The 26,002-nt window shown below is 35.4% G+C and overlaps 1 protein-coding gene across 1 annotated transcript in view; it reads right to left on the minus strand.

The window, feature by feature from the left end:
• Positions 1 to 26,002, minus strand: part of ME1 (malic enzyme 1) — a 179,357-nt gene that overhangs the window by 70,222 nt on the left and 83,133 nt on the right. The window contains exon 6 of the mRNA XM_032858030.1: positions 24,538 to 24,641. Coding sequence (XP_032713921.1) covers positions 24,538 to 24,641 — 104 coding nt within the window. The remainder of the gene's footprint in view (positions 1 to 24,537; positions 24,642 to 26,002) is intronic.

Genomic DNA, 26,002 nt, shown 5'->3' on the forward strand with positions numbered 1-26,002 from the left:
GACATGACTGGGGACTAGCTCTAGAAGACTAAGCTAATTTCTCAGTTTACTGGTTGATAATGTTTTTGTTTTTGTTGTTCCCTTTACCCTATCATTTATTTGTTTTCCCTTAGATCAATATAGCATACCCAAGGGAAAGTAAAACTTAGACAGCTATAAAAATTATTGGTATGACTGTGAACCCACACCAAAGCACATTCACATTATGTCCTGTTCGCCTACAACATGTTCTTTTCCTACATACAGCATTATATTGCCAAAAATCAGTGAAACTATCAAATTAAAATGGCTATCTTTCTATTTGAAAAGATGTCAGAGAAAATTTTTTACCTCTGCAGGATAGCATTTACAGTTTCAGACAATGATTTCCTTCCTCACTGAAAAATAACACATAGCTGTAAACCAACATCTAATGCAACCAATGCACCTCAGAGGCATAAGGGTATTCCAAAGAAAAACAGTACTTCCATTCTTTTTTAGTTTTTACCAAAAAAGCCACATGAATTCTTACCAAAGTTATATATAAACATCAACCTCAATTAAGATAAAATTTAGGAAAAAAGGCCAAAACAATGTGATGACTTCCAGGGCTTTAGCTGGATGAAATCTCCTTGTGGGGCAGAATATAATTTCAGAAGAAACCTATTTACTCTGTGTTTACCATTTTTTCTTGAAAGATTTTATTTATTTATTTGACAGAGATCACAAGTAGGCAGAGAGGCAGGCAGAGAGAGAGGAGGGAGGCAGGCTCGCCACTGAGCAGAGAGCCCGATTCGAGGCTCGATCCCAGGACCCCGGGATCATGACCCGAGCTGAAGGCAGAGGCTTTAACCCACTGAGCCACCCAGGTGCCCCTGTGTTTACCATTTAATATGCATAATTATGGTATATATCTGCTTGTTTTGTCTTTTCTTGACATTAGAATGAAAGATTAGAAACAGGAATAGAATACTTTATAAAACACAATAACCTTAACAACCATAGTATAATAGATAACTAAAAGTTCAATCTTGCTAAATGATAAGGACTATTCAAAACCAAATGGATTGGTTTTCTCAATTTTGTTCTTTAGTTGCAAAAGAAGCATGAATATTTTAATTCTAGTTAACTACCAGATAAATCTTTTTTCCCTTTTTAAAAATAGATTTAATTAACCAATATACATCATTAGTTTCAGATGTAGAGTTCGATAATTTATCAATTAGGTATGACACCTGGTGTTCATCACATCACATGCCCTCCTTAATGCCCATCACCCAGTTACCCCGTTCCCCCATCACCTCCCCTTCAGCAACCGTTTGTTTCGTATAATTAAGAGTCTCTCATGGTTTTTCTCTGTTCTCTAATGACTTCCCATTAAGTTTTCCCTCCCTTCCCCCATGATCCTCTGCACTGTTTCTTATATTACACATAGGAGTGAAACTGTATAATTGTCTTTGTCTGACTGATTTATTTTGCTCAGCATAATCCCCACCAGTTCCATCCACATCAATGTAAATGGTAAGTATTTATCCTTTCTGATGGCTGAGTAATAGTCCACTGTGTATGTATCTCACATATTCTTTATCCATTCAGACCAGATAAATCTTATTGTGAAATATTTTGACATCAGTGATAAATTGAATGCACTCAACAAATATTTCCCGAGTGATTCCTAGCAGTCAGGCTCTGGGGATACAGCAGTGAGGAAATCCTTGCCCCCACAGAGTATGCATCACATTTGTGGGAGAGAGACAACAAATAATAAGTGAATTATATACATGTTATGAGATGATAATTAGCAGAGAGAAAAACAAATAGAGAAGGGAGACAGAGAAAGCCAGCCAGAATGGAGAAGTGCTATTTAAGACAGAATGATGCAAGGACAGCTTCACTGAAGTGATAAATGAGGAGAGACTTGAAGGAGGGGAGGGCAAGGGACAGAGAAAGGCACACAGGTTCAAGAGAACAGCAAGGGCAAAGATCTCAAGGTGGGAGCGCACCTGAAGTGTACAAGAAACAGCAAGATTTGGGATGCCCACTGAATGAAACTGCCACTGAATTCACATAGATTTCCTATCTGTTTATAACCCAAATCCCACAAAACATCACCACACTGTTTTGTTTGTTCAGGGAATTATAACATTTAGGGAGAGAGAGAAATTTATAGTTTTCAACCAAATTACCTAGCTTTCCATAACTGCTTTTTCACAGTTGTTAGGGTACTGCTTATCTTCATGGCTACCTGTTTAAAATTCAGCCGAAAGCTTACAGTTGTTGTCATTTCTATCTTGACCGTTATACCAAAAGCTGCATTTATAAGATGTCTGTCCTACAGATGCATGTCATTTGCATGTGACATATCTGCATAACATTCCTTTATATCCAGAGAGGAATGTCATGCAATGATTAAGAGCCTGGGCTCTAGAGCCAGACTGTGTGGATCTCAATCTCAGCCCAGTCACTTTCTAGTTGTGTAGCTACTGAAATTTACTTAACTCTTTGTGTCTCTGTTTCTTATCGGAAAAAAAAAATGTAATAAAATGGATAAAATGTAAAATGAATAAAATGTAAATTTATCCATAAAAATGGATAAATTGTAAGATTCTCATAGGGCTGTTATGAGGATTAAGAGAATGTAAAGGCACTTAGAGCCTGACACATGCCTGGGTTTTGTTTTTGTGTTTGTTTTTGTTTTTGTTTTTTCACATGTCATAACCAAACTAAGGAAAAACTCTTCAATTACTCATCTTTCTCTTGATGGCAACAGTAAAAATCATTCTTTAAATTTTTTTTTTTAAAGATTTTATTTATTTATTTGACAGAGAGAGGGAGATCACAAGTAGACAGACAGGCAGGCAGAGAGAGAGAGGGGGAGGAAGCAGGATCCCTGTTGAGCAGAGAGCCCGATGCGGGGCTCGATCCCAGGACCCTGAGACCATGACCTGAGCCGAAGGCAGAGGCTTAATCCACTGAGCCACCCAGGCGCCCCTCATTCTTTTAACTTTTTAAGATTCAAATGCATAAGATTTGAATGCAGATGCATCCCTGTCTTTAAAGAGCTATTTTTAAATGTCAAGAAAACAAACAATATATTCAAATCAGGTCACCTTCTGATAATTTCTAAGTTAGAAGAAAATGTCTTTTAATACCTAATACATATGAGTGCTCAGCAGAGTGTAAAAGGTACACCTAAAAACAAATTCTTTTGTATTTTATAGCATTTAGGAGAAAAATACAATCAACTGATGAACAGAGGAGAAGGGTAACTATTCTGAGGATATTTAGTCCTTACAAAGTATAAAATATTTCTGGAAAATGCATATTTATATTAAAAGTTCCCTTATAGCCTAAAGGTGTTCTCTGTGTCTATAAATATCCCATGTGAAATACTAATTCCCCCACATTCTTTACCCCAGACTTTGGCATCCGTCTCTCTACTTCCTTTTTTTTTTTCTCGAGAGAGGAAGAGAGCTCATGCTAGCACTGGGGAGGGGCAGAGGGAGAGAGAATCTTAAGCATGCTCTGCGCCCAGCCAGAGCCAGAGGCGGGTCTCAGTCTCACAACCCGGAGATCAAAACCTGAGCCGAAATCCAGAGTCCAATGCTTAACTGACTGAGCCCCCGGGGTGCCCTAGCAATTACCTTTCTCCTTTCTAGTTCTATGATTCTGACTGCCTTAGATACATCACATGAATATACTCACACACAATTTCTTATGGGAAGAATTTTCTTTAGGTATGTTTTACTGAAACTGCAGATTCAGTGCCTAGCCTTTCAACCTAAACTGAATGGAAATGACTTTTTTCCAGGTAAATCAACCACGTATTGTGGGATAGGGCAAGGGAGTCAATGGGAGATGGAAAGAGAGGTCAAACTACATCTGCTTGCAGGCCAGCTGCTTCACTGCATTTGCCCTCATTCTAGGGTAACTCCTTAATCTCTCTTTTGACAAATTCCTATTTCTAAATAACATCTCCCCCACACAAATTCTCCAGGGCCACTTTTAACACAAACACCATGAAAATGGACTAAACATTTTAAGTCTTCTCATGCATTTACTTGCAGCATTTTGATTCTCTGAGCACATGTGAAATTTACAATAGTTGTAAATTCCACTGAGCACAGACTACAGGTCTGGGGTAATCCAAATATTACAGTAATCCAGAGCTTAATTAATAAAACTAAGAAAGGTTAAAGATTAATAGTCATTACATCTTTAACTGTTTGTAACTGAAAAACAACACAAATGCTTGCTGATTACATACATCACACATTAAGTATGTGACACACATAAAGCTAACCTTTCATTTCCTATGTAAAAATCCTATTACCTTGAAATACACAAACAATACTAAAGTTTGTCCAAAAACATTGAACACATACACAATCACTCTATGTTTCACTCATTGATGAAGAATTGCTAGTTTTACACTATAAAGCCATATTTCCTTACATAATTCAGAATCAGTTTCAAATAATCATCCAATATATGTTCCCTTAAGGTTATGCAATCTTCCGATATGACATCTCTGACATTCCAGAACAGAAGATTTTACCTGGGCTCTCAATCGACAACCATTTGTTGAGCATCTATTATGTATTATGATAGTTGTTCTAAAGAAAAAGAAAAAAGACCTAATCCTTGACTTCTGGGATCCTCAAGGCTTAGTGCCAACTCAGGTGAAGAAATGTAATTAAATTCGGTGTGATACACGCTATTATAGTGCATCCATGCTCAGGAACCATATAGGAAATGTCTTTAGACTGGGAGAGTCTAGACATTTAAGCTGAATTAAATTAGCAGAAACAGTGGGGCATGAAGCAGTATGTACATAGAAGGGTGACAGACAGTGACATGCACAGGCAGTTAAAATTTTTCTTTTTAACGACTTATTTTATTTTAAAAAGAAATAGCTCACGAATGAGGAGTTGAGTAGGGGCAGAGGGAGAAGGAAAGAGAGAATCTCAAGCAGACTGCCTGCTGAGTGCAGAGCCCTACATGGGGCTTGATCTCATGACCCTGAAATCATGACCTGAGCTGAAACCAAGAGTCTGATCCTTAAGTGACTGAGCCACCCAGGTGCCCCAAAACTGGTTCTTCATGAGTGGTGCAAAGAATACATGGTAAGAAAGGAAGGTGAAGTGCATGGGCCAGATCAGAAAGGGATTTTTATGTAGAAGATAAAAAACAGTTAATAAAAGGATAAAGATAAGTTCATAAAAACTTATTAATATATACAAAAGACAATGAGAAGTTACTGAAGGGTTCTGAGATGGTGATAAAGGTCTAGGGAAGTTTAGCTATGCAAATGGAGTCAGGACATGGATCAAGGACATAACAGAGGAACTCTATGGATGGATTTAGTAATGAATCTGTTCTTGAGGTAAGTGCACAGGAAAACATTGGAGGGGGTCATGAAAGATACTCAAGAAGAAGAAAGTATTTCAATTTGCTTTGGGGTATGATCAGATGACACAGATATAGATGTCTGAAAGACAAGAGAAAGAAAGAAAGAAGACTGGTCTAGTTGATTGGCATAAATGGCTGATATACACCCCAGTCTCATTTTAGTCTTTGCAAAATTAATTCAGTAGTTTTTAGTACCTTTGTATCATTTTTATTATATTTATTTTTATTTTCTATTATAAACATACTTTGAAGCTGACTATAAATTAATACATAGCATAGGGAATATAATGTAAGGCAAATAACTATTTGTGAAATATTTTCTCTTGAATCCATCACTTTGCCATCTGTTTCTTGAGCTCCTAATGAAATAAACTTAAGATTGTAAGAGAAAGCTAAAGTTTATGTAAAACAAAATAGTTTAAAACACTGAATGAGAAGCTTGTTCCTCTGAGTCAGGCATAAATTATATAATGTGATGATCAAACATTTCCAACTGACTCATAATGATAACAATGATCAGTGAACTGCTGAATTTTATGATACAGATCAACCCTGAATGTTGAGAAAGAAAATACAGCTTCTTTAATATTTTCTTGGAATCCTACAGTTTATTTCCTTTCAGAGACTATTTAGTTCTAATCCATCCTCCACTTAAGGCAGAAATATTTATGTATTAAGCATATCTCCCCACAGACTTAGAGTGACAGAAAGGTCACAAATATTAACAGTAAAAATGACCAAGAGCAACAACTAGTGAGTGAATTTTATGTACAAGGATTGTAGTCAGTATTTTTATATACATTATAATTATAATTCCAATCATTGAGTGTTCCATCTAATATTAAACCAAATTTCTCAACCTATAACTTTTAACTAAATAATTATCCTTAATCATGCTTCCTAGAGGGAAAAATTATAATTACTATGTATAGCACTTAATAAAAGTAATTTTGGGTTTTTTAATGTTTCGTCTCAATCATCACATCAACCCTGTGAAGTAGGGTCTGTTACTATTTTTCACATTTTTCAAGAAAAGGAATTATGCCATAGGGAAGGTCAGTAAATTTTCCAAGGTTGCAAATGTAGTAGTTGATGGAGCTGAGGATTGATTTCAAAACCCAGGTTTTACTTACCACTTGTCCCTGAGACATGGTCTGTGTAGGCTGACAAAACCAGGTTTCTAAACTTCCTGATGAGTCAGATTTCAAGCCGCTGAAGTAAAAAAGTCATGTCATGAGGCCTCTAAAGAAATGGGCTGTGAACCTATTCCAGGCAAATCACTCCAACATGTGCTCAGTATAACTGAACCTTTCCTCCATTCAAATTTCTGCACATCCCAATCTAACCATACTGGTTAATGATAATTATAACAGCTGTTTGTTTTGTTTTCTGTTTATAAATGTGGTGATCGTTACCATGAATACTATAGGATATGGTATGATTTTGACTGAAATGATAGAACTTTGAAATTTATCAGCTCAAAAAATATTTACCACCAACTTACATTAAATGTAGTTGCTTTATGTAACATACCAACCTCAGTACTTATCTCCACCCCTCAAGGGATAACCTGTTCATGAGGCCTGAGAAAATCAGGTATTCACCCCTCGCCATGTCCTATGGTTCTCCCTTCCACATAAAAACGATGCTACTAACTCATCAAAAGTATAGCATAATTAAAATGTAATTTTCTAGCAACAGTGAAAGACTTGTGCGAATGCACTCACATTCTCTTGTGTGGCCTCCCTTCGAGTAGTATAATTCAACTCAAAAAGATTTATTGCATATCTATTCTGTGCCAGGTGCTGATGTAGGAACCTGTTCATAAAAAGAACTGGATCCCTGTCCTTGGATGCATATGTTCTAGTGGCTAAGACACACGATCAACAGCAAATGCAATAAGTGCTAAATTATATAAAATTATATAATAAGAAAAAATAGAGCATGGGTAGAAAGTGGGGCAGAGTTCAGTATTACCTGGGGTAATCAGGATAAGTCCAGAAGAGCATAAGATTTCAACAAACACTGGAAAAGATTAGGTTGTTAACAAGTCGGTTTCTGGGAGAAGACTATCTCAAACAGTGGGGAACATGGCTTGGGAGGTCAATGACTTCAAAGGCCACGCAAATAGGATGGCTGCAGGACAGAGCAGCGAGAGGTCAGGAGCGGCCATGAAAAGGACCAGCTTTTACTCACTGAAATGCAGCACCAGTCAACACAGGATATTAATTACAAATTGCTTTCACATTGCTTTCACATTTCCTACTGAACAAAAAAGTCCCCTTAATTTCTGACCTTACCACAAACCAATATTCCAACTTTGCTTCTGTAACAATTCTTTTCCTTTCAGCATCTTTAATCCCCATTAATGAAACTACATCTTGTTCAAATATTGTTACACTATTCCCCCATCAAACTGGCTACATAGGTAATCTTTAAACATAAAAACCAAACTGCTTTCATAAGCACATTCCTGCTTTATCTTTGCTTATAAATACATTTAAGTAAAGGAGGGCAAGAAAAGATTACAACAAAGGATCTATTTTGACCCATAAAGGGTTGCTGCTGATGGTGGTTTTTTTTTGCTTCTGTTCATCTGGTTTTGTTTCAGTTTTTTGCTCTTGTTCTTTATCTATCACCACAATTAAGGAAATCTATTCTGAATCTCCTTTTTAAATATTACCAATGAGCATATATATTCCTTCTTATTTTCATTTTATTACACACGATAATATACATGGAAAACTATAAGAAACAAAAGCTTTTAAGGAACTAGCCCACTTTACCTTGCTAAATAAAAGTCAAGAGAATAAAGAAGAGAGGCAAAGAGGAAGCACGATACACAGACTTTGTCAAACCTTAATGATCATCTATAAATAAATAATTATTTAAATAAATAATTAACATACATAATTAACCTTTAATAAACTCAGATAAAATATTTAGGGATTCCACCATATAGACCTTGATGTCATTCAAAAAGAAAAAGTAGCATGTCTCTTGGCCATCTGCATGTCTTCTTCGGAAAAATATCTATTCGTGTTGTCTGCCTATTTTTTAACTTGATTATTTGTTCTATTGGTGTTCACTTTTATAAATTCTTTATATATTTTGGATACAAACCCTTTATCAGATATATCATTTGTAAATATCTTCTCCCATTCCCTAGGTTGCCCTTCGTTTTGCTGATTGTTTCTTTTGCAAAAGCCAGAGGTGCTTCAAAGAGTTAAAAACAGAACTACCCTATGATCAAGCAATTGGACTACTAGGTATTTACCCAAAGAATACAAAAACACTGATTCAAAGGAATACATGCACTCCAATGTTTATAGCAGCATTACGAACGATAGTTAAATTATGGAAAAATATCAATAGACTGATGAATGGATAAAGAAGATGTGGTATACACACACATGATGGAATATTACTCAGCCATAAAAAAGGAATGAAATCTTGCTATTTGCAAAGATGTGGAAGGAACGATAGAGTATTATGCTAAGTGAAATAAGTTCAGTCAGAGAAAGACAAATACTGTATCACTTCATTCTAATGTGGAATTCAAGAAACAAAACAGATGAACACAGGGGGATAAAAAAAGAAAGCCAATCCAGGAAACAGACTTTTAATTACAGAAAACAAAACTGATGGTTACTGGAGGGGACGTGAGCAGGGAGATGGGATAAATAAGTGATGGGGATTAAGGAGGGCACCTGTGATAAGCACTGGGTGTTGTATGTAAGTGCTGAATCAATAAATTCTACACTGAAACTAATATTACACTATTTGTTAATTAATTGGAATTTAAATAAAAACTTGAAAAAAAGGTAATGATGGATACACTAGGAATTTATTAAAATATTTTTCATCTTTAGAAAAACTTCAATATCTAAAGTATACTTTTATTTATGCAACTAAAACCTTTAGTTTACACAAGCAGAATCACTTTATTTGGGAAATTGTATGTTTCTCTAGCTTACATTAGCGAACCACCTTTCCTTTGTACATGTCACTGTAGCTTCATTCAAGTTGGATTCAATGTTTAAGGCATGGTTTTTCAAAAGCAGTTATTTTATAGCCAGTATGTGGTAGAGTATACTGTGGTATATTCAGAAAATATTGATAATAAAGTTCTTTTTCTGACACATTTTACATTCTAGTAAGAAAAATAGGGCATAGTGGAATAATACAGTCATTAGACTCAAACAAATAGAATAAAATCATATAAAACATTACACTCATATTAAAGGAATGCTGGAATTAATGCAACTAGAATCAATGATTTGAATAAAAATGATTAGGCAAGGAAAGCACCTAAAAGGAAAAAGCTGTAAACCATGTTCAGCAAGACAGAGTAAATTTGACTTGTTCCTCAAAGTCAAATTGGCTCTTCTAAGGGTGGGCCAAAATACAGGCAAAGATGTAAAACTAACAAAATATCCACCTTAAATCTTTGAAGAAATATAAATCTATGTACATACTCTTACATACATACACATAAGGCATACTGGCAGATTTCTAATTCTTATATGACCTACTTTCTTCATTCACTTGAAAAAAGTGGAGAGTAAGATATAAATAAACAGAATTTTTAAAATAAATTTTTCTTTCTTTCTTTCTTTCTTTCTTTCTTTTTTTTTTTTTTTAGAGAAAGTGCAAATGGGGGGAGGAGGAGCAAAAGGAGAAGGAGAGAGAGAATTCCAACCAATTCCCCCTCAGCATGGAGCTCAGACTCACAACCCCACGATCATGACCTGAGCTGAAATAAAGAGTCAGACGCTTAACCGACTGATCCACCCAGCCACCCCTAGAAATAGAATTTTTAAGAAAAATATGGCTTTGGTTAAATTGTCAATCTGATCTTTCTTTGTATGGAAAAGTGGGGAAAAACTCTGAGTCATAAATTCGATTTGAGTCATGTCCCTTGGTAAGTAACATGGTTGCTGATTTTTCTCATATTGACAGACATTCTTTCCATTTGATTTTTTTTTTTTCAAATGGCTTACATCACCACAGAGAAAAACAGCAGATGGTGTCCCACAGAGTCATATGTTTTCATTAAATTTATTATGAAAACCAATGTAAATTATGCTGATTAAAATGACGGATGGAATCCAAAAGGCCTCACAGATTTATAGATAAAATCATCTAAGTTATAAATATATCCATTCAACGAAAAAAACGTATCAGGCATTAAAGGCAATGACTGGAACAGGTGGAAGAAGGAAGCAAAGAAAGTTAGCCATGAAATTCACTGCAGCAGAAATAGCAGAAAGACAAACAACAGGAATGTATGTTAAGGCCAAAAATTTAGTGTAGCATGGTGAAGAAACTATCAAATTGCAATCTTGTGTAAGGGCAAAGAGCATATAAACTCATATTTCTGATGACTTCTTTAAAAAGAAAAAATATTATAAATAATAATAAAATAAATTTAGTAAATCTGGCCATGCTAATCAGGGGCTATATATCTTATTCCTTTGAAATCTGATATATGACTTCCAAGAAATTTGACCAAATTAATACCTTCTCTCAACAGTCTGAATAGTGTGAATGACACACAGAGGCTTTATTTTCATACTGAATGAGTGAAAAAAAAAAGCATCACTTTATGAAAACACCATCATCATACCCTGCATTATATGGCAGATGGTATGGCTTCAGACTAACATTATTTTTCTTAAATATCATGTGACAGATCATAATAAAATTTGTGATGGCAGCCAAAGTTGGGGAAAGTCATCTAAATATTATAGTAATCATCACTGAGTCCATTCCTAGTGCATCCAACTGACTTTTAATTTTGATAATTTAAAGTGAAAAAGGAAAAAATAAAAATAAAAAGAGTCCTTGATGAATAATTTTATTTCTTTCATTAAAAATATAATACTAGGGACGCCTGGGTGGCTCAGTTGGTTAAGCAGCTGCCTTCGGCTCAGGTCATGATCCCAGCATCCTGGGATGGAGTCCCACATCGGGCTCCTTGCTCTGCAGGGAGCCTGCTTCTCCCTCTGCCTCTGCCTGCCATTCTGTCTGCCTGTGCTCGCTCTCTCTCTCTCTCTCTCTCATAAATAAATAAAATCTTTAAAAAATATATATATATAATACTAGCATTTTTTTAAAGATTTTCTTTATTTATTGGAGAGAGAGAACGAGAGAGGGCATGAGAGGGAAGAAGGTCAGAGGGAGAAGCAGACTCCCTGTGGAGTAGGGAGCCCTATGTGGGACTTGATCCCGGGACTCCAGAATCATGACCTGAGCTGAAAGCAGTCGCTTAACCAACTGAGCCACCCAGGTGCCCATAATACTAGCATTTTAAAAACTCACTTGAGGTACAGTTATTTTTCTCATATAGTTAATAATCATCAATTAAATTCTAATATAGAGAATTTAAGGCAACTGAGTTGAAGCAGTCATTACTTGTCTTATTAACATTCAGGAGCAACTGATTCAGGAAAAAGAGGCTACTATATTGGGAGGTGTAAAAATGTAAAGTTTTAGAATATGTTCAAATTTAATGTTTTATCAATTTAATGTTTTATCAACCATTATAAACATAGAATGTTGTATGCAAACCTCACAGTAATCACAAAGCAAAAACTAGTGATAAATACATAAGAGAAAATGACAAAGAAGTCTGAAAATAACAATAAAGAAAACCATCAAATAAGGAAGGAGAAAGAGAAGTAATAGAGAAGAACAACAAAAACAGCCAGAAAACAACAAATTGGAAATAAGTAGATACCTATCAATAATTACTTTAAATAAAAGTAGAATAAATTCTCCAATCAAAAGACAGAGTGGCCCAATGAATGAAAAAACAAAATGCATCTATATGCTGGCTACAAGAAACTAACTTCAGAAGTAAGGGTACACATAGATTGAAAGGGAAGGGAGAGAGATAGATATTCCATGCAAATGGAAATAAAAATAAAGCTGGTGTAACTATACTCAGACAAAACAGACTTAAACAATGTAATAAAGGACAAAGAAGAACATTACATAATGATACAGGAGTCAATCCGGCAAGAAAATACAACATTTATAAATACATATGCATCCAACATAGGAGCATCAAAGTATATACAGCAGATACTATCAAAGCTAAAGGAAGAAACTAACAGCAATACACAATAATAGTAAGGGCTTTTAACATCCCACTTACATCAATGGAGAGATCATCCACACAAAAAATTAGTAAGGAAACAATGGCCTTAAATGACACATTAAACCAAATGAACTTCACAGATATATCCAGAATATTCCATTTAAAAGCAGGAAAATACACACATTTTTCTGAATGTTCTTGTGGAACATTCTCCAGAGGAGATCATATGTAATGTCACAAAACAAGTCTCAAAAATTTGAGAAGACTGAAATTATATCAAGCATCTTTTCTAACTACAATGGTATGAACTAAAAATCAATTACAAGGAGAAAACTGGAAAAACTATATGTGAAGATTAAACATGTTACTGAAAAACCAACGGGCCATCAAAGAAATCAAAGTAAAAATCAGGAAATATCTAGAGGCAAAGGAAATCAGAAACACAACATACCAAAATCTATGGGATGCAGCAAAAGTAGTTGTAAGAAGGAAGTTCATAGTGATACAGGTTTACCTAAAGAAACAAGAAAACTCTCAAATAAATAATTAACCGCACACTTAAAGGAATTAGCAAAAGAACAAATGAAGCCTAAAGTTAGGAGAGGGAACAAAACACTAAAGATCAGAACAGAAATAAGTGAAACAGAGACTAAAAATTCAATAAAAATGGTCAATGAAACTAAGAGCTGATTCTTTGAAAGGATAAACAATACTGACAAACTTTTAGCTAGACAATCCAAGAAAAAAAAGGGGCCCACATAAAATTAGAAATGAAAAAGCAATTACAGAAATACAAAGTATTATAAGAGACAACAATAAACAATTACACAACAAATTGGACAAACTAGAAGAAACAGCTAAATTTCTAGAAATGCACAATTTTCCAAGACAGAATCATGAAGAAATATAAAATCTGAATAGACTAATTTCTAGTAAGAAGACTGAATCAGTAATCAGAAACCTCCCAAGAAAGAAAAGCCCAGGATCAGACAGTTTCAGGGGTTAATTCTATCAAATATTCAAAAAAGAGTTAATATCTATCCTTCTCAAACTCTTCCAAAACAAATTGAAGAGAAGTAAATACTTCAAAATCATTTTACAAGACCATCACTACCTTAAAACCAAAACCAGATAAGGACACCACAGAAAAAGGGAAATTTCAGGCAATATTCTTGATGAGCATAGAGGCAAAAACTGTCAACAAATATTAGCAAACCAAATTCAACAAAACATTAAAAGGATCATACAGCATGATCAAATGGGATTTACTCCAGGGATGCAAAAAGGGTCCAACATCTGGAAATCAGTGTGACATAGCACATTAACAAAATGAAGAATAAAAATCATATGATCACCTCAACAGATGCAGAAAAAGCATTTGACAAAATTCAACATCTAATTATGATAAAAATTCTCAACAAAATGGATATAGAAAGAATACAGTTCAACATAATAAAGGCTATATATGACAAATCTACTATGAATAACATAGTTAATGGCAAAAAGCTGAAAGCTTTTCCTCTAAAATCAGGAATGAGATAAGGATTGCCACTCTTACCACTTACATTCAACATAGTATTGGAAAGTTCTAGCCACAACAGACTTGAAAAAAATAAAAGGCATCCAAATTGAAAAGGAATGAAATAAAGCCATCTCTATTTGTACATGCTGTAATACAATATGCAGAAACCATAAATTCTTGACCAAAAAACTGTTGTAGGATACAAAACTGTTATAAGATATAAAACTGATATACAGAAATCTGTGGTGTTTATATACAATAACAAACCACCAGAGGAGATATTAAGAAAACAATCTCATTTAAAATTGCATCTTAAAAAAAAAAAATCTTGTAATAAATTTAACCAAGGAAATGAAAGACTTGTACCTTGAAGACCATGACACTGATGAGAGAAACTGAAGAAGAAGAAGGAAAAAAGAAAACTGAAGACGACCCAAATAAATGGAAAGATATTCCATGCTCATGAATGGGAGGAAATAATTTTGTACTCTGAAAACTATAGAACACTTATGAAAGAAATTGAGTAAGTACACAAATGGAAGAACATTCTATGCTCATTGATTGCACAAGAACAAATATTGTTAAAATGTCTATACTACCCAAAGCAGTCGGCACATATAATGTAATCCCTATCAAAACGATATCAGCATTTTGTACAGAGCTGGAGAAAACAATTCTAAAATTTGTATGAAACCAGAAAAGACCATGAATAGCAAAAGTACTGCTGAAAAAGAAAATCAAAGCTGGAGGTATCACAATTCCAGACTTCAAGCTGTATTACTTCAAGCTGTAAAAATCAAAACAGTATGGTACTGGCACAAAAACAGACACAAAGATCAATGGAACAGAAGAGAGAATCCAGAATGGACCCTCAACTCTATGGTCAACTAATCTTCAAGAACACAAGAAAGAATATCTAATGAAAAAAGATTATCTCTTCAACAAATGGTGCTGGGAAAATTGGACAGCTAGATGCAAAAGAAGGAAACTGGACCACTTTCTTACATCATACACAAAAATAAATTGAAAAAGGATGAAGGACCTATATGTGAGAAAGGAATCCATGAAAATCCTAAAGGAAAACACAGGCAGCAACTTCTGTGATCTTGGCCACAGCAGCTTCTTGCTAGACGTGTCTCCAGAGGCAAAGGAAACAAAAGCAAAAATGAACTATTGGGACTTCATCAGGATAAAAAACTTGCACAACAGAGGAAACAATCAACAAAACTAAAAGGAACGGGAGAAGATAGTTGTAAATGACTATCAAATAAAGGGCTAGTATCCAAGATCTATAAAGAACCCATCAAACTCAACACCCAAAGAACAAAAAAACCAGTCAAGAAATGAACAAAAGACATGAACACACGTTTCTCTAAAGAACACATCCAAATGGCTAACAGACATAAAAAAAAAAAGAAAAAAAGAAAAAAAAATACCTCAACATTACTTGGCATCAGGGAAATACTAATCAAAATCACAACGAGATACCAGCACACACCAGTCAAAATGGCTAAAATTAACAACTCAGGAAACAAAAGATGTTGGCAAGGATACAGAGAAAGGGGAACCCTCTTAAACTGTTGGTGGGAATGCAAGCTGGCGCAGCTACTCTGGAAAATAGTATGGAGGTTCCTCAAAAAGTTAAAAGTAGAACTAACCCCTGGACCAGCAATTACACTCCTAGGTATTTATCCAGAGGATACAAAATAGTTATTCAAAGGGACACGTGCACCCCAATGTTTATAACTGCAATGTCCACAACTGCCAAAATATGGAAAGAGCCCAGATGTCCATTGACGGATGAATGGATAAAGAAGATGTAGTATATATACACAATGGAAATTTTAAAAAATTAACTGTTACCATTTGAACAACGTGGATAGAACTAGGGTGTATTATGCTAAGTGAAATAAGTCAGAGAAAGACAAATACCATATGATTTCACTCATATGTGGAATTTAAGAAATTAAATGTCCATAATACCCAAGGCACTTCACAGATTCAATGCAATCCCTATGAAAACTCCAATGGCATCTATCATTGAACTAAAACAAATAATTCTAAAATCTGTATAGAACCACAAGAAATCCCAAATAAGCAATGCATTCCTGAGAAATAAAAACAATGCTGGACGTATCATGCTCCCTGATTTAAACTATACTACAAGGTGGTACTGGCATAAAAACTGACATACAGATCAATAGAACAGAATCAAGAGCCCAGAAATAAATGCACACTTATACAGACAACTTATGGCAAAGGAACCAAGAACATAAAATAAAGCACAGTCTCTTCAATAAGGGGTGCTGGGAAGATAGACAGACAGTCATGTGCCAAAAAAACAAAGAAAGAAAAAAAGAAAAGAAATGAAACTAGAACACTATTACATAAAATCTATAAAAATTAACTTAAAATGGATTAAAGACTTGAATGTAAGACCCGAAACTATAAAATTCCTAGAAGACATATGCAGTAAACCCCTTGACAATGGTCGTAGCAATCTGTTTCTGGATCTGACTCCAAAGGCAAGGGAAACAAAAGTCAAAATAAATAATTGGGACTATATCAAACTAAAAAGCTTCTGTATAGTGAAAGAAACCCACCATAAAAACAAAAAGTCAACCTACTGAATGAGAAAAAAAATTTCAAATCATAAATCTGATGAGATTAATATCCAAAATAAACAAAGAATTCATACAGTCAACAATAAAAAAAATCAAAGAACCTGATTAGAAATGGCAGAAGATTTGAATTGACCTTGTTCCAAAGAAGACATACAGATGGCAAACAGATACATGAAAAGATGTTCATCTAAGAAATGATCATCTATGAAATGAGCTACCACCTCACACACATTAGAATGACAATCACCCAAAAAAAAAAAAAAAAAAAAGACAAGTCTTAGAGAAGATGTGGAAAACAGGGAATGTAAATTGCTGTAGCCACACTGGAAAACAGTATAGATTCCTCAAAAATTTAGGAATACATCTAGAATATAATCCAGCTATTCCACCTATGGATATTTATTTAAAGAATATGAAAACACTAATTTGAAAAGATATATTTACTCCTGTGATCACTGTGCATTATTTACTATAGCCAAGATATGGAAGCATCCCAAGTGCCCATTGATAGATGAATGGGTAAAGAAGATGTGGTGTATGTACACAATGGAATATTACTCAGCCATAAAAAGAATGAGATCTTGCCAACTGTGAGAATATGGATGGACCTAGAGAGTATTAGGCTAAATGAAGTAAGACAGACAGAGAAAGACAAATACTATATGATTTCACTTATATGGGAAACCTAAAAAGCAAAACAAACAAAAAATAAAAAAAGCAGGAACAGTCCCATACGTATGGAGAACAAACTGGTAGTTGCCAAGAAGAGAAGGGGGTGGAGGGAGGGGCAAAATGGGGGAAGGAGAATGAGAGATACAGGCTTCCAGCTACGGAATGTGTAAGTCACAGGGACAAAAGGTACAATATAAGCAATACAGTTGATGGTAGTGTAATAGTGGATGGTGACAGATGGTGACTGTGATGAGCATAGCATAATGTACAGGGTTGTTGAAACACTATATGGTACATCTGAAACTAATGTAACATTGTGAGTCAACCATGCTTCAATTTTTTAAAAAAACTGAATACACAACCAAAACAATAGCAACAACAAAAGCAGAAATAGCTCATAAATATGGGAAACAAACTGGTGGTTGCCAGACAAGAGAGGGATATGGGGATGGGTGAAAATAGGTAAAGGGGATTAAGAGGTAGGAACTTCCAGTTATAAGATAAATAAGTCACCAGGATGAAAAGTACAGCATTGAGAAAATAGTCAATAAAATTATAATAACGTTGTATGGTGACAGGTGGTGATGACGCTCACCATGGTGAGAACTGTGTAATGTACAGAATTGTTGAATCATTGTGTTGTCCCCCTGAAACTCAAAAATGTTAAAAATAGAACTACCCCATGATCCAGTAATTATACTATCATGTATTTATCCAAAAATACAAAAACATTAATTCAAAGGGATACATGTACTCTCATATTTATTGCAGCATTATTTATAACGGCCAAACTATGGGATACCTGGGTAGCACACTGGGTTAAGTATCTGACTCTTGGTTTCATCTCAGGTTAAGATCTCATGGTGGTTGGGCTCTGCACTTGGCACAGAGTCTGCCTGAGATTCTCTCTCTCTCCCTCTGCCCCTTCCACTTGTGTGTTTTCTCTCTCTCTCTCAAGTAAGTAAATAAATCTTAAAAAAAAAACAATACCCAAAGTGTATTGGGCAGCCCAAGTGTCCATCGACTGATAAATGAATAAAGATGTGGTATCTGTATACACAGAAGAATATTTTTCAGCCACGAAAAACAATGAAATCTTGCCATTTGCAACTACATGGATGGAGCTAGAGAGTTTAATGCCAAGTGAAATAAGTCAGTCAGAGAAAGACAAATGTGTGGAATTTAAGAAACAAAAAAATGAGCAAAGGAATAAAAAAGACAGAAAGAGACAAATCAAGAAACAGACTCTGAACTATAGAGAACAAACTGATGGTTACCAGAGGGGAGGTGCCTGAATGGGTGGTGAGGACTCAGAGTATACTTACCATGGTTAGCACTGAGTAATGTATAGAATTGTTGACCCACTAGCTTGTACACCTGAAACTAATATAACACTGTATGTTAACTATACTGGAATTAAAATAAAAACTAAAAAAAAAATGAAACTAACCTAACATTGTATGTCAACTATATTTCAATAATTAAAAAAAATTGAAAATTTAAAAAAAAAAGATGAATGACTAGATAATGTCCCCGAGGAAGTGAGTATAGATAGTAAAGAAAAGAGTTTCAAGCCCCAGACCTGAAGCACTCTGAAGTAGAGAGGTTAGGGGGATGAGAATAAATAAGGTGAGGAAAGTGTGTTAGAGCAATCACTGAGGAAGAAGGAAACCGAAGAGAGGGGCCTATTCTGGAAAATCATGTAATAAAAACGCTCAGTGAACCTCTTTGGGCATAAAATTCATTCCTTATTTAGGATTATTTTCTTTTTCTTTTCTTAGGATTATTTTCTTAACCTATATTCTCAGGTGTAGAAATACTAAGCCCAATTGATAAAACTGTTGAAAAGGCAAGTTCCAGGAAAACAGATCTGTAGTATTCCACCGGAGATGCTAAATAATATCCAGTCTAATTTATCAGTGCTTTCTGAATTCAGTTTTCCCACTGTTTATTAATTTACCTACCTATAATCAAAGAGTTCATGTTAATTTTCAACAAAAGCATCATTACCAAAAAAGTGTAAGGATTTTGGTAATAAACTTCATAAAAGAGATAACCATATCAATTAATAAAGTAAACAGAAAAAAAGTAAAGTATGTGCTAAAAAAAAGAGATAACAGTAATATTCACCTGATTTACATAAATTAAGTCACATATTATTCTTAGACAGCAATTTGTCTCTGTTATATTTATTACAATTTCATTGTTTCATTTTATTATTCACTTGTTCACTTGTTATGTCTATTCTAGCAAAGAACAATCTATATGAAAAGGATTATTTTTGTCTTATTCATCCCTGTATCCCCAGTACCAAACACAGTGCTTGACTTTTAACAAATAAAAATGAATCAAAACAATAAGAAAGAAAGACTAAGTCATTTGACAAGACATTTGTACTAGAGAAATCTAGATCCTGTTAGGGCACAGGTAGCTAAGGCAACTTGGTGGTTTGCTCCACTGGCCAATTTTTCTAAACCAAAAATATTTTGCAGAGTCTAGCATTTGTCTGTCATATGGCTTGATAACAGAATATCAGAGGGACGTGCGGGTGGCTCAGTTGGTTAAGCATCTGCCTTTGGCTCAGGTCATGATCTCAGGGTCCTGGGATTGAGTCCCGAATCAGGGTTCCTTGCTCAGCAGGGAACTGCCTGCCACTCCCCCATTCATGCTCCCTCTCTCTCTCTCTGACAAATTAATAAATAAATCTTTAAAAAAAAACGGAATATCAGAAATGGTGTAGATAACATTTTTCAAGACACGCCATAATCACAACCTTGAAACTTTTTTCTTAATTTTTATCTTTATCTAAATGTCCTTGTACTGACCACCGTGACATGGCACTGATATCCTCCACTGCTGTCCCAGGGACTGTGTCCACTGCAGAGAGTACTATATCACAGGTATACTCTTTTCTCAGCCTGACCCACATCCAAGGACCAAACAATTCAGGATTATAAAGGCTTGGCCACCCCAGCCCAACTGGGGACACATCTGAAAAGCCACTGTAGCTCCAAAGTTCCCCATGGGGTGCGTGGAAAGTGTCATTGGGCCTTCACCCCTCTGCGCATTCCTGCCTCCTTGTTACCCCTTCGTTAAGGGTTGATCTCTAGGGCATGTCTTATAAACCTCTTGAACACTAAAATTCGTGCAGAATCTGCCTCTCAAATAATCTCATCTGTGACAGCACTGGGAATGGTCTGAGAAAGCTGGTGATAGGATGGGGCTCTGCAGCTGGATCACTCACTGCCTGGCTGGTGACGTGGACCCTGTTCCTGGTGGGAGGTGGAGCGGAGAGAATCCGGCACAGGGGGCAGTCCAACTGTTCAAACTCTCACCATAGTAGGGTCAGACAGTATATCTGCAGAAGGGAACTCTTTAGCTAGAATGATGGGTGAGGTGTTTGAGAAATAGAGCAGAAATACTAACTATATGGACAACAGGAAAAGATCACAAAAAGTTGAGGACAAGCAATCATCAATGTAAAAACCAGAGGACCTCCCAAGTAAATACAAAAATGCTCTCGGATTCTACAGCTCCTGGGCAGAGAGAGCTAATCACCAGGAATAAGGATTAATCATCACAGTATTCAAATACTCGCAAACTTCAGCAAGGCAGACCTACTAAGTCAGGATCCTGGTTGGATCCTGACACAGGAGATATTTGGTTTGATGCCTCCTAAAATCTTGAATTCCCAGATTCCCTAAAACTTTCTGAAGCCACAAAAATGTTCGGCCCTTTCCTCCTTGGGAATCACATACACAGAAGCTTCTCCCTCCTCAGACAACATGTACCACCCTAACTTTCATCTACCTTCACCTCCTCTCCAGACCCACAGGTCCATAACAAGGGTTATGTCACAACAGAACCCACCTAGGACATACTAGGCCTAACAAAGAAAGAAAAAGGATATTCTACAAAGGAACTGCGAGATCCACCTGGTTTATATTAACCAGAAGAGTATATATGAGATTAATTTCTGAGGGTGTTTGCTCAAAGAGGTTAGAATTTAACTATTAGATAAGAAAAAGTTTATTGATTTGAGATGCTCTCCTGAACTATAGAATTTACAACCGGTAAGAATCTCAGATGGCATAAACTGACTTGTTAGAGTGGTTCCTGGAAACATGGAGAAAGTAATGGCTCATATTAAATGTTGTTGAAATGCCAGAAATACTATGGCAGATGGCAGAAGAGGGGATCACAAAGCTCTCAGAGTACATTCTAGAATACAAGTACTATGTAAGGCCAGAAAACCCATCAGATATTATGTTCTCCCAGAGGGCCCAGAAAACACACCATTTACCACACCATTTACCAAAGCCATAAGGAAGATACCAGTGAGAAGATATCCATATTAACAAGTTCTGTGGCGATTCTCTTCTGAAAGCCAGAACTGACAGAAGGAAATGCTGGTTTAGAACTGGGATCATTGATAGCAATGGGGATAATAGGTCTAGATGAAGATCAGAAGCCATGAGAAGCCAGGGGGACCTAATTATCATAAGAATGGCAAGGCTGGGGTTAGTGGGGGGCTGACACACAGAGAATTATTGAGGTAGTTTAAAGAATACAGCATCCCCAGGTGTAAAACAGACAGCTGACAAGTCTACTAGTGAATGTGTACAATCAAAATAAATCGAGAATGAATGAACAAATCTGAGGGAAGTTGTCCCAACAAAGTCACCATATCTTTTTCAACTTCCATGCCTCAGCGAATTTTTGGACTCAGAACCCTCTAATGTAAGAGGCCAAGAATCCAGAAGGAAAGAACTTGCAACACCATGGTAAGAATACGGGGTAATAATTCCCTCAAACCTTCTCCAGTGGGACCTATAGCTCTTTATTCAGGTAACTGTGCTCTGGGGGCAGGGAATACCCAAACATTTCAAGGGCACAGAGTTGACAGTGATACCAGAAGACCAAAAGCCTCTATATGCCAACACCCTCCTCATTAGAGTAAAGGCATTTGGAAGTCAGTAATAAATGGAGCCTTGGCCAAGGTCTAGCTTATAATGGGTCCCATTCATTAGCACCACAGACTGACCTGGTGATTTTCTCAGTCCCCAAATGTCTGATCGGAATAGACTAACACTATTAGTAACTGCCACAACACCCATATCAAGTCCATGGCCTATGAGGTAAAGAGTAGAATTATGAAGAAAGTTAAGAGAAAGAATCTGAAACTGCCCCACCCAACCCTGTGAATGCAATAAGTAAAAACAGCAGCAAAGTATGGGGCGGTAGAGAGAGGCAGAGAGTAGTGTCCCCTTAAGTATCTAACTGGCACACAGGAATGATTCTAATGAAATTGTCCAAGGCTGTTGGTGGTTCTATGCTGAAGCCCAACTTCTCGCTTTATCCACTACCATCATCTACCTTATCCTTCTCCCTTTTCCCACTCCTTCTGTCCCCCCACCTTCCAAAGGGGTTCATTCCAAGGGCACACCTTAACTCCATCTTAGAATGTGATTTCTGAGTAACTCAACTTGCAACAGTCATTTTTCACCTTGAATTTAGGTTACATTTTCTTTTTAAGTAGTTTTGGGCTTATCTTCAGGACCACTTCCCAATTTAATTGGGTAATGTTAGGTGTGGCTTCTACAAAACTTTTCCCAAAGCAGCAGCATGCTAGAAACTACTTTTGAAAAGTCTTTGTGAATCTTCTCTGGGAAGAATCTATGGTATAACTCCTGATCTATAGGTATACTCTGCATTTAAAATTACTGATTTTGTCAATCATCATTTCTTTATCAAAGATCTTAGGTAATCCTTCAATTCACTATTTGAAAAAAAAAAAGCTTTACTGACTCTATATTGACACAGAGCATTCAAAATTAGCTCAAATCTCATTTTCTGAGGAAAGCTTCTCATTGATTCCAAATGGAATTATTTTCTTTTCATTTCATCAGCATTTAAGTATATAAGCCATACAAACTATGTTCATAAACTTAACAGCTTCTTTGTAAGTATACTGAAGTTGTATATATAGACTCTACTTACACAAATAGACAATAAAAACAAACATGGTAAGACCTGCATTTCCCTTTTATTTTACATAACATTGCAATGTTCTCTGCTATCTAAAGAGTTATGGGTAATTTCAAAACATTACATTTTATATAAGAAACTACTAGCAATTAACTGTACCATGCAATCTTGAGCTTAAACTGTACAATTCCTCAACTATTTCTATGAATAAGTACAGCTTAACCAAATAAGCAAATAAGAACAATAAATAAATCAGGCCTATGTTTTTAAAAAGTAGCCCATACTAACTGGCAAATATACTCTGCCTTGAAACCTTAGGCAATGAGAGAGTCAACACATTCTAAATATTGTGCAAGCTGACGAAAGCACTTTCTGCTGTTGCATACAACTTCTTAAAATTAAACCTTATAATAAAAAAAAACCCAAACTATGTCTCTAGTTACAGCTGATTCTACTGATGAGTTTATTTCTATGAAAAACCAAGGCAACATATAGGTTTTAAAATAGCCCATGGTTTCTGTGGCTGCACAATAACAAATGGGATGGCTGTCCCATTAGTGTGAGAAAATTCTCTCAGAATACTTTACTAAATTATGGTGGAATACTCTTTTCTGAAAGAAAAAAATATTGGAAAACTTCGTAGTAGCACTTGGCCCACAATTAAATGTTACTTAAAATAGGTGTAATAGAGTAATGCATTTTAACCAAATAGTATAGATTTAATCAGAGACTCATGAATTGTGATTGGATGTCTTGGTTCTTAAACATCATTCTGGACTTGTGGATTATACTAACTCACACTCAATCCCCACTTCCTACCACAAAAGGGTCAGATATACCCACAAAGATGACTGGAAACCACATTTTATTAGCAGCCAGAAACAAAGTACAGACTGCCAATCATAAAATAGCTTGCTCAGGTAATTTGGTCAGTGACCAGTGTCTCATTCACCATAATCATGCGTTTCAATAACCACACAATCTAAACATTTTCATAAAAGTATCTTCAGGAATAGCAACAAAGACAACATTTTTTGAGATAGATGCATGACTTTATCTTTAAGTTTTAGGTCACTAATAATTAAGACTGTGTGTGTATGCATTTCATATAAATCACTTCTAATTACTAAATATACTACACCAAACTTGGACACATTTTATAGTTCATTATGTTAGGTTATCTTGAAATTTTTGAAATTCAATTCAAATATAGATAAAATAAAGATTATACATACTTGGAAGAAACTGCCTCCATGAATTCATCCAAAAAATCATCATATTCAGGACCTCTCACTCTTCTCTGCCGTAGTCCAATGTACAATGGATCTTTGAGTAAATCCTATTAAAAAAAGTTACCACAGATATAGAAATGATAGGGATGTCATTCACACTTTCTGAGCTCAGTTTCCTCATCTACAGATGTACAGAAATGGAAAAAAAATCTTTCCATACTAAGTGAGAATTACTACTACAGTATTATTTTGTATTACACAGAATATGTCCAGAGTATATGTCAAATAGGAAAAAGAATTATTAAACACTAAAACATTCTGTTTTATCTGGCAGAAATAAAAGGAATTAAAATCTTTTAGTGGTGCTAATTAGAAAAGTTCAATTCTCATTTTATAAGCAAAGTTTTTCACATAGAAAAGTAATACTGAGTTTTGAAATATTATATTAGTTTAGGAAATGGAAAGATACCAATTCTTTTCTTAGATTTGTTTTGTTTCTGAAAGCAAAAATCTTCAACAAACATTTTGATTATACCTTTAGTATATTAGCTGGCTGATGTTAAAAATAAATTTTTAGCCTTAACTAAAGTTTTCTTAAACTTTTTAAACTTTACAAAGTTCAAGTTTTTTCTAAAACTGATAGATATAAGACATTACTCTTACAAGTTTCAGTATATGGTATAATTTATATACTATAAAATACATAACAAAAGCTCCCAGTAAACTAGGAATAGAAATGAACTTCCTCAACCTAATAGCGGGTATCTGTGAAAAACCCACAGCTAACAACATATTTCACAGTGAAAGATTGAATGCTATTTCCCTAAACTGGAAACAAGACAAGAATATCTACTCTTTTTTAAAAAAAAGATTTTATTTATTTGTCAGAGGGAGAGAGTGCACAAGTTGGAGGAATGACAGGCAGAGGGAAAAGCAGGATCCCCACTGAGCAAGAAGCCCAATGCAGGACTTGGTCCCAGGACCCTGGGATCATGACCTGAGCAAAGGCAGATGCTTAACGACTGAGCCACCCATGCATCCCAAGGATACCGACTCTTGCCACTTCTATTCAACATGACATTGGAAACCCTAGCCATTACAATAAGGCAAGAAAAAGAAAATACAGGAATATGTATTAGAAGGAAGAAAGTAAACTTTTTATTTGTATATGAATGACCATGAACATGAAAAATATTTAGAAATCTACATACAAAATAATCCACTAGAAAAAAATATGGGAATTTAACACAATAGTGGGCTCTAAGACCAATATATACAAATCAACTATATCTCTATATACTAGCAATGAACAGTTGAAAATGAAATAAAATATACAACTCCATTTACAATATCATTCCAAAACATAAAATTCACAGGGACATATTTCAGAAAATATGTGTAAGCCTTATACAGTGGAAACTACAAAATTTTGCTGAATGAAATTTTAAAAGACAAACTGTTTTTATGG

Source organism: Lontra canadensis, unplaced genomic scaffold, assembly GCF_010015895.1.
Source record: "Lontra canadensis isolate GAN:19392208 unplaced genomic scaffold, GSC_riverotter_1.0 scaffold14, whole genome shotgun sequence".
NCBI classification, from domain to species: Eukaryota; Metazoa; Chordata; class Mammalia; order Carnivora; family Mustelidae; genus Lontra; species Lontra canadensis.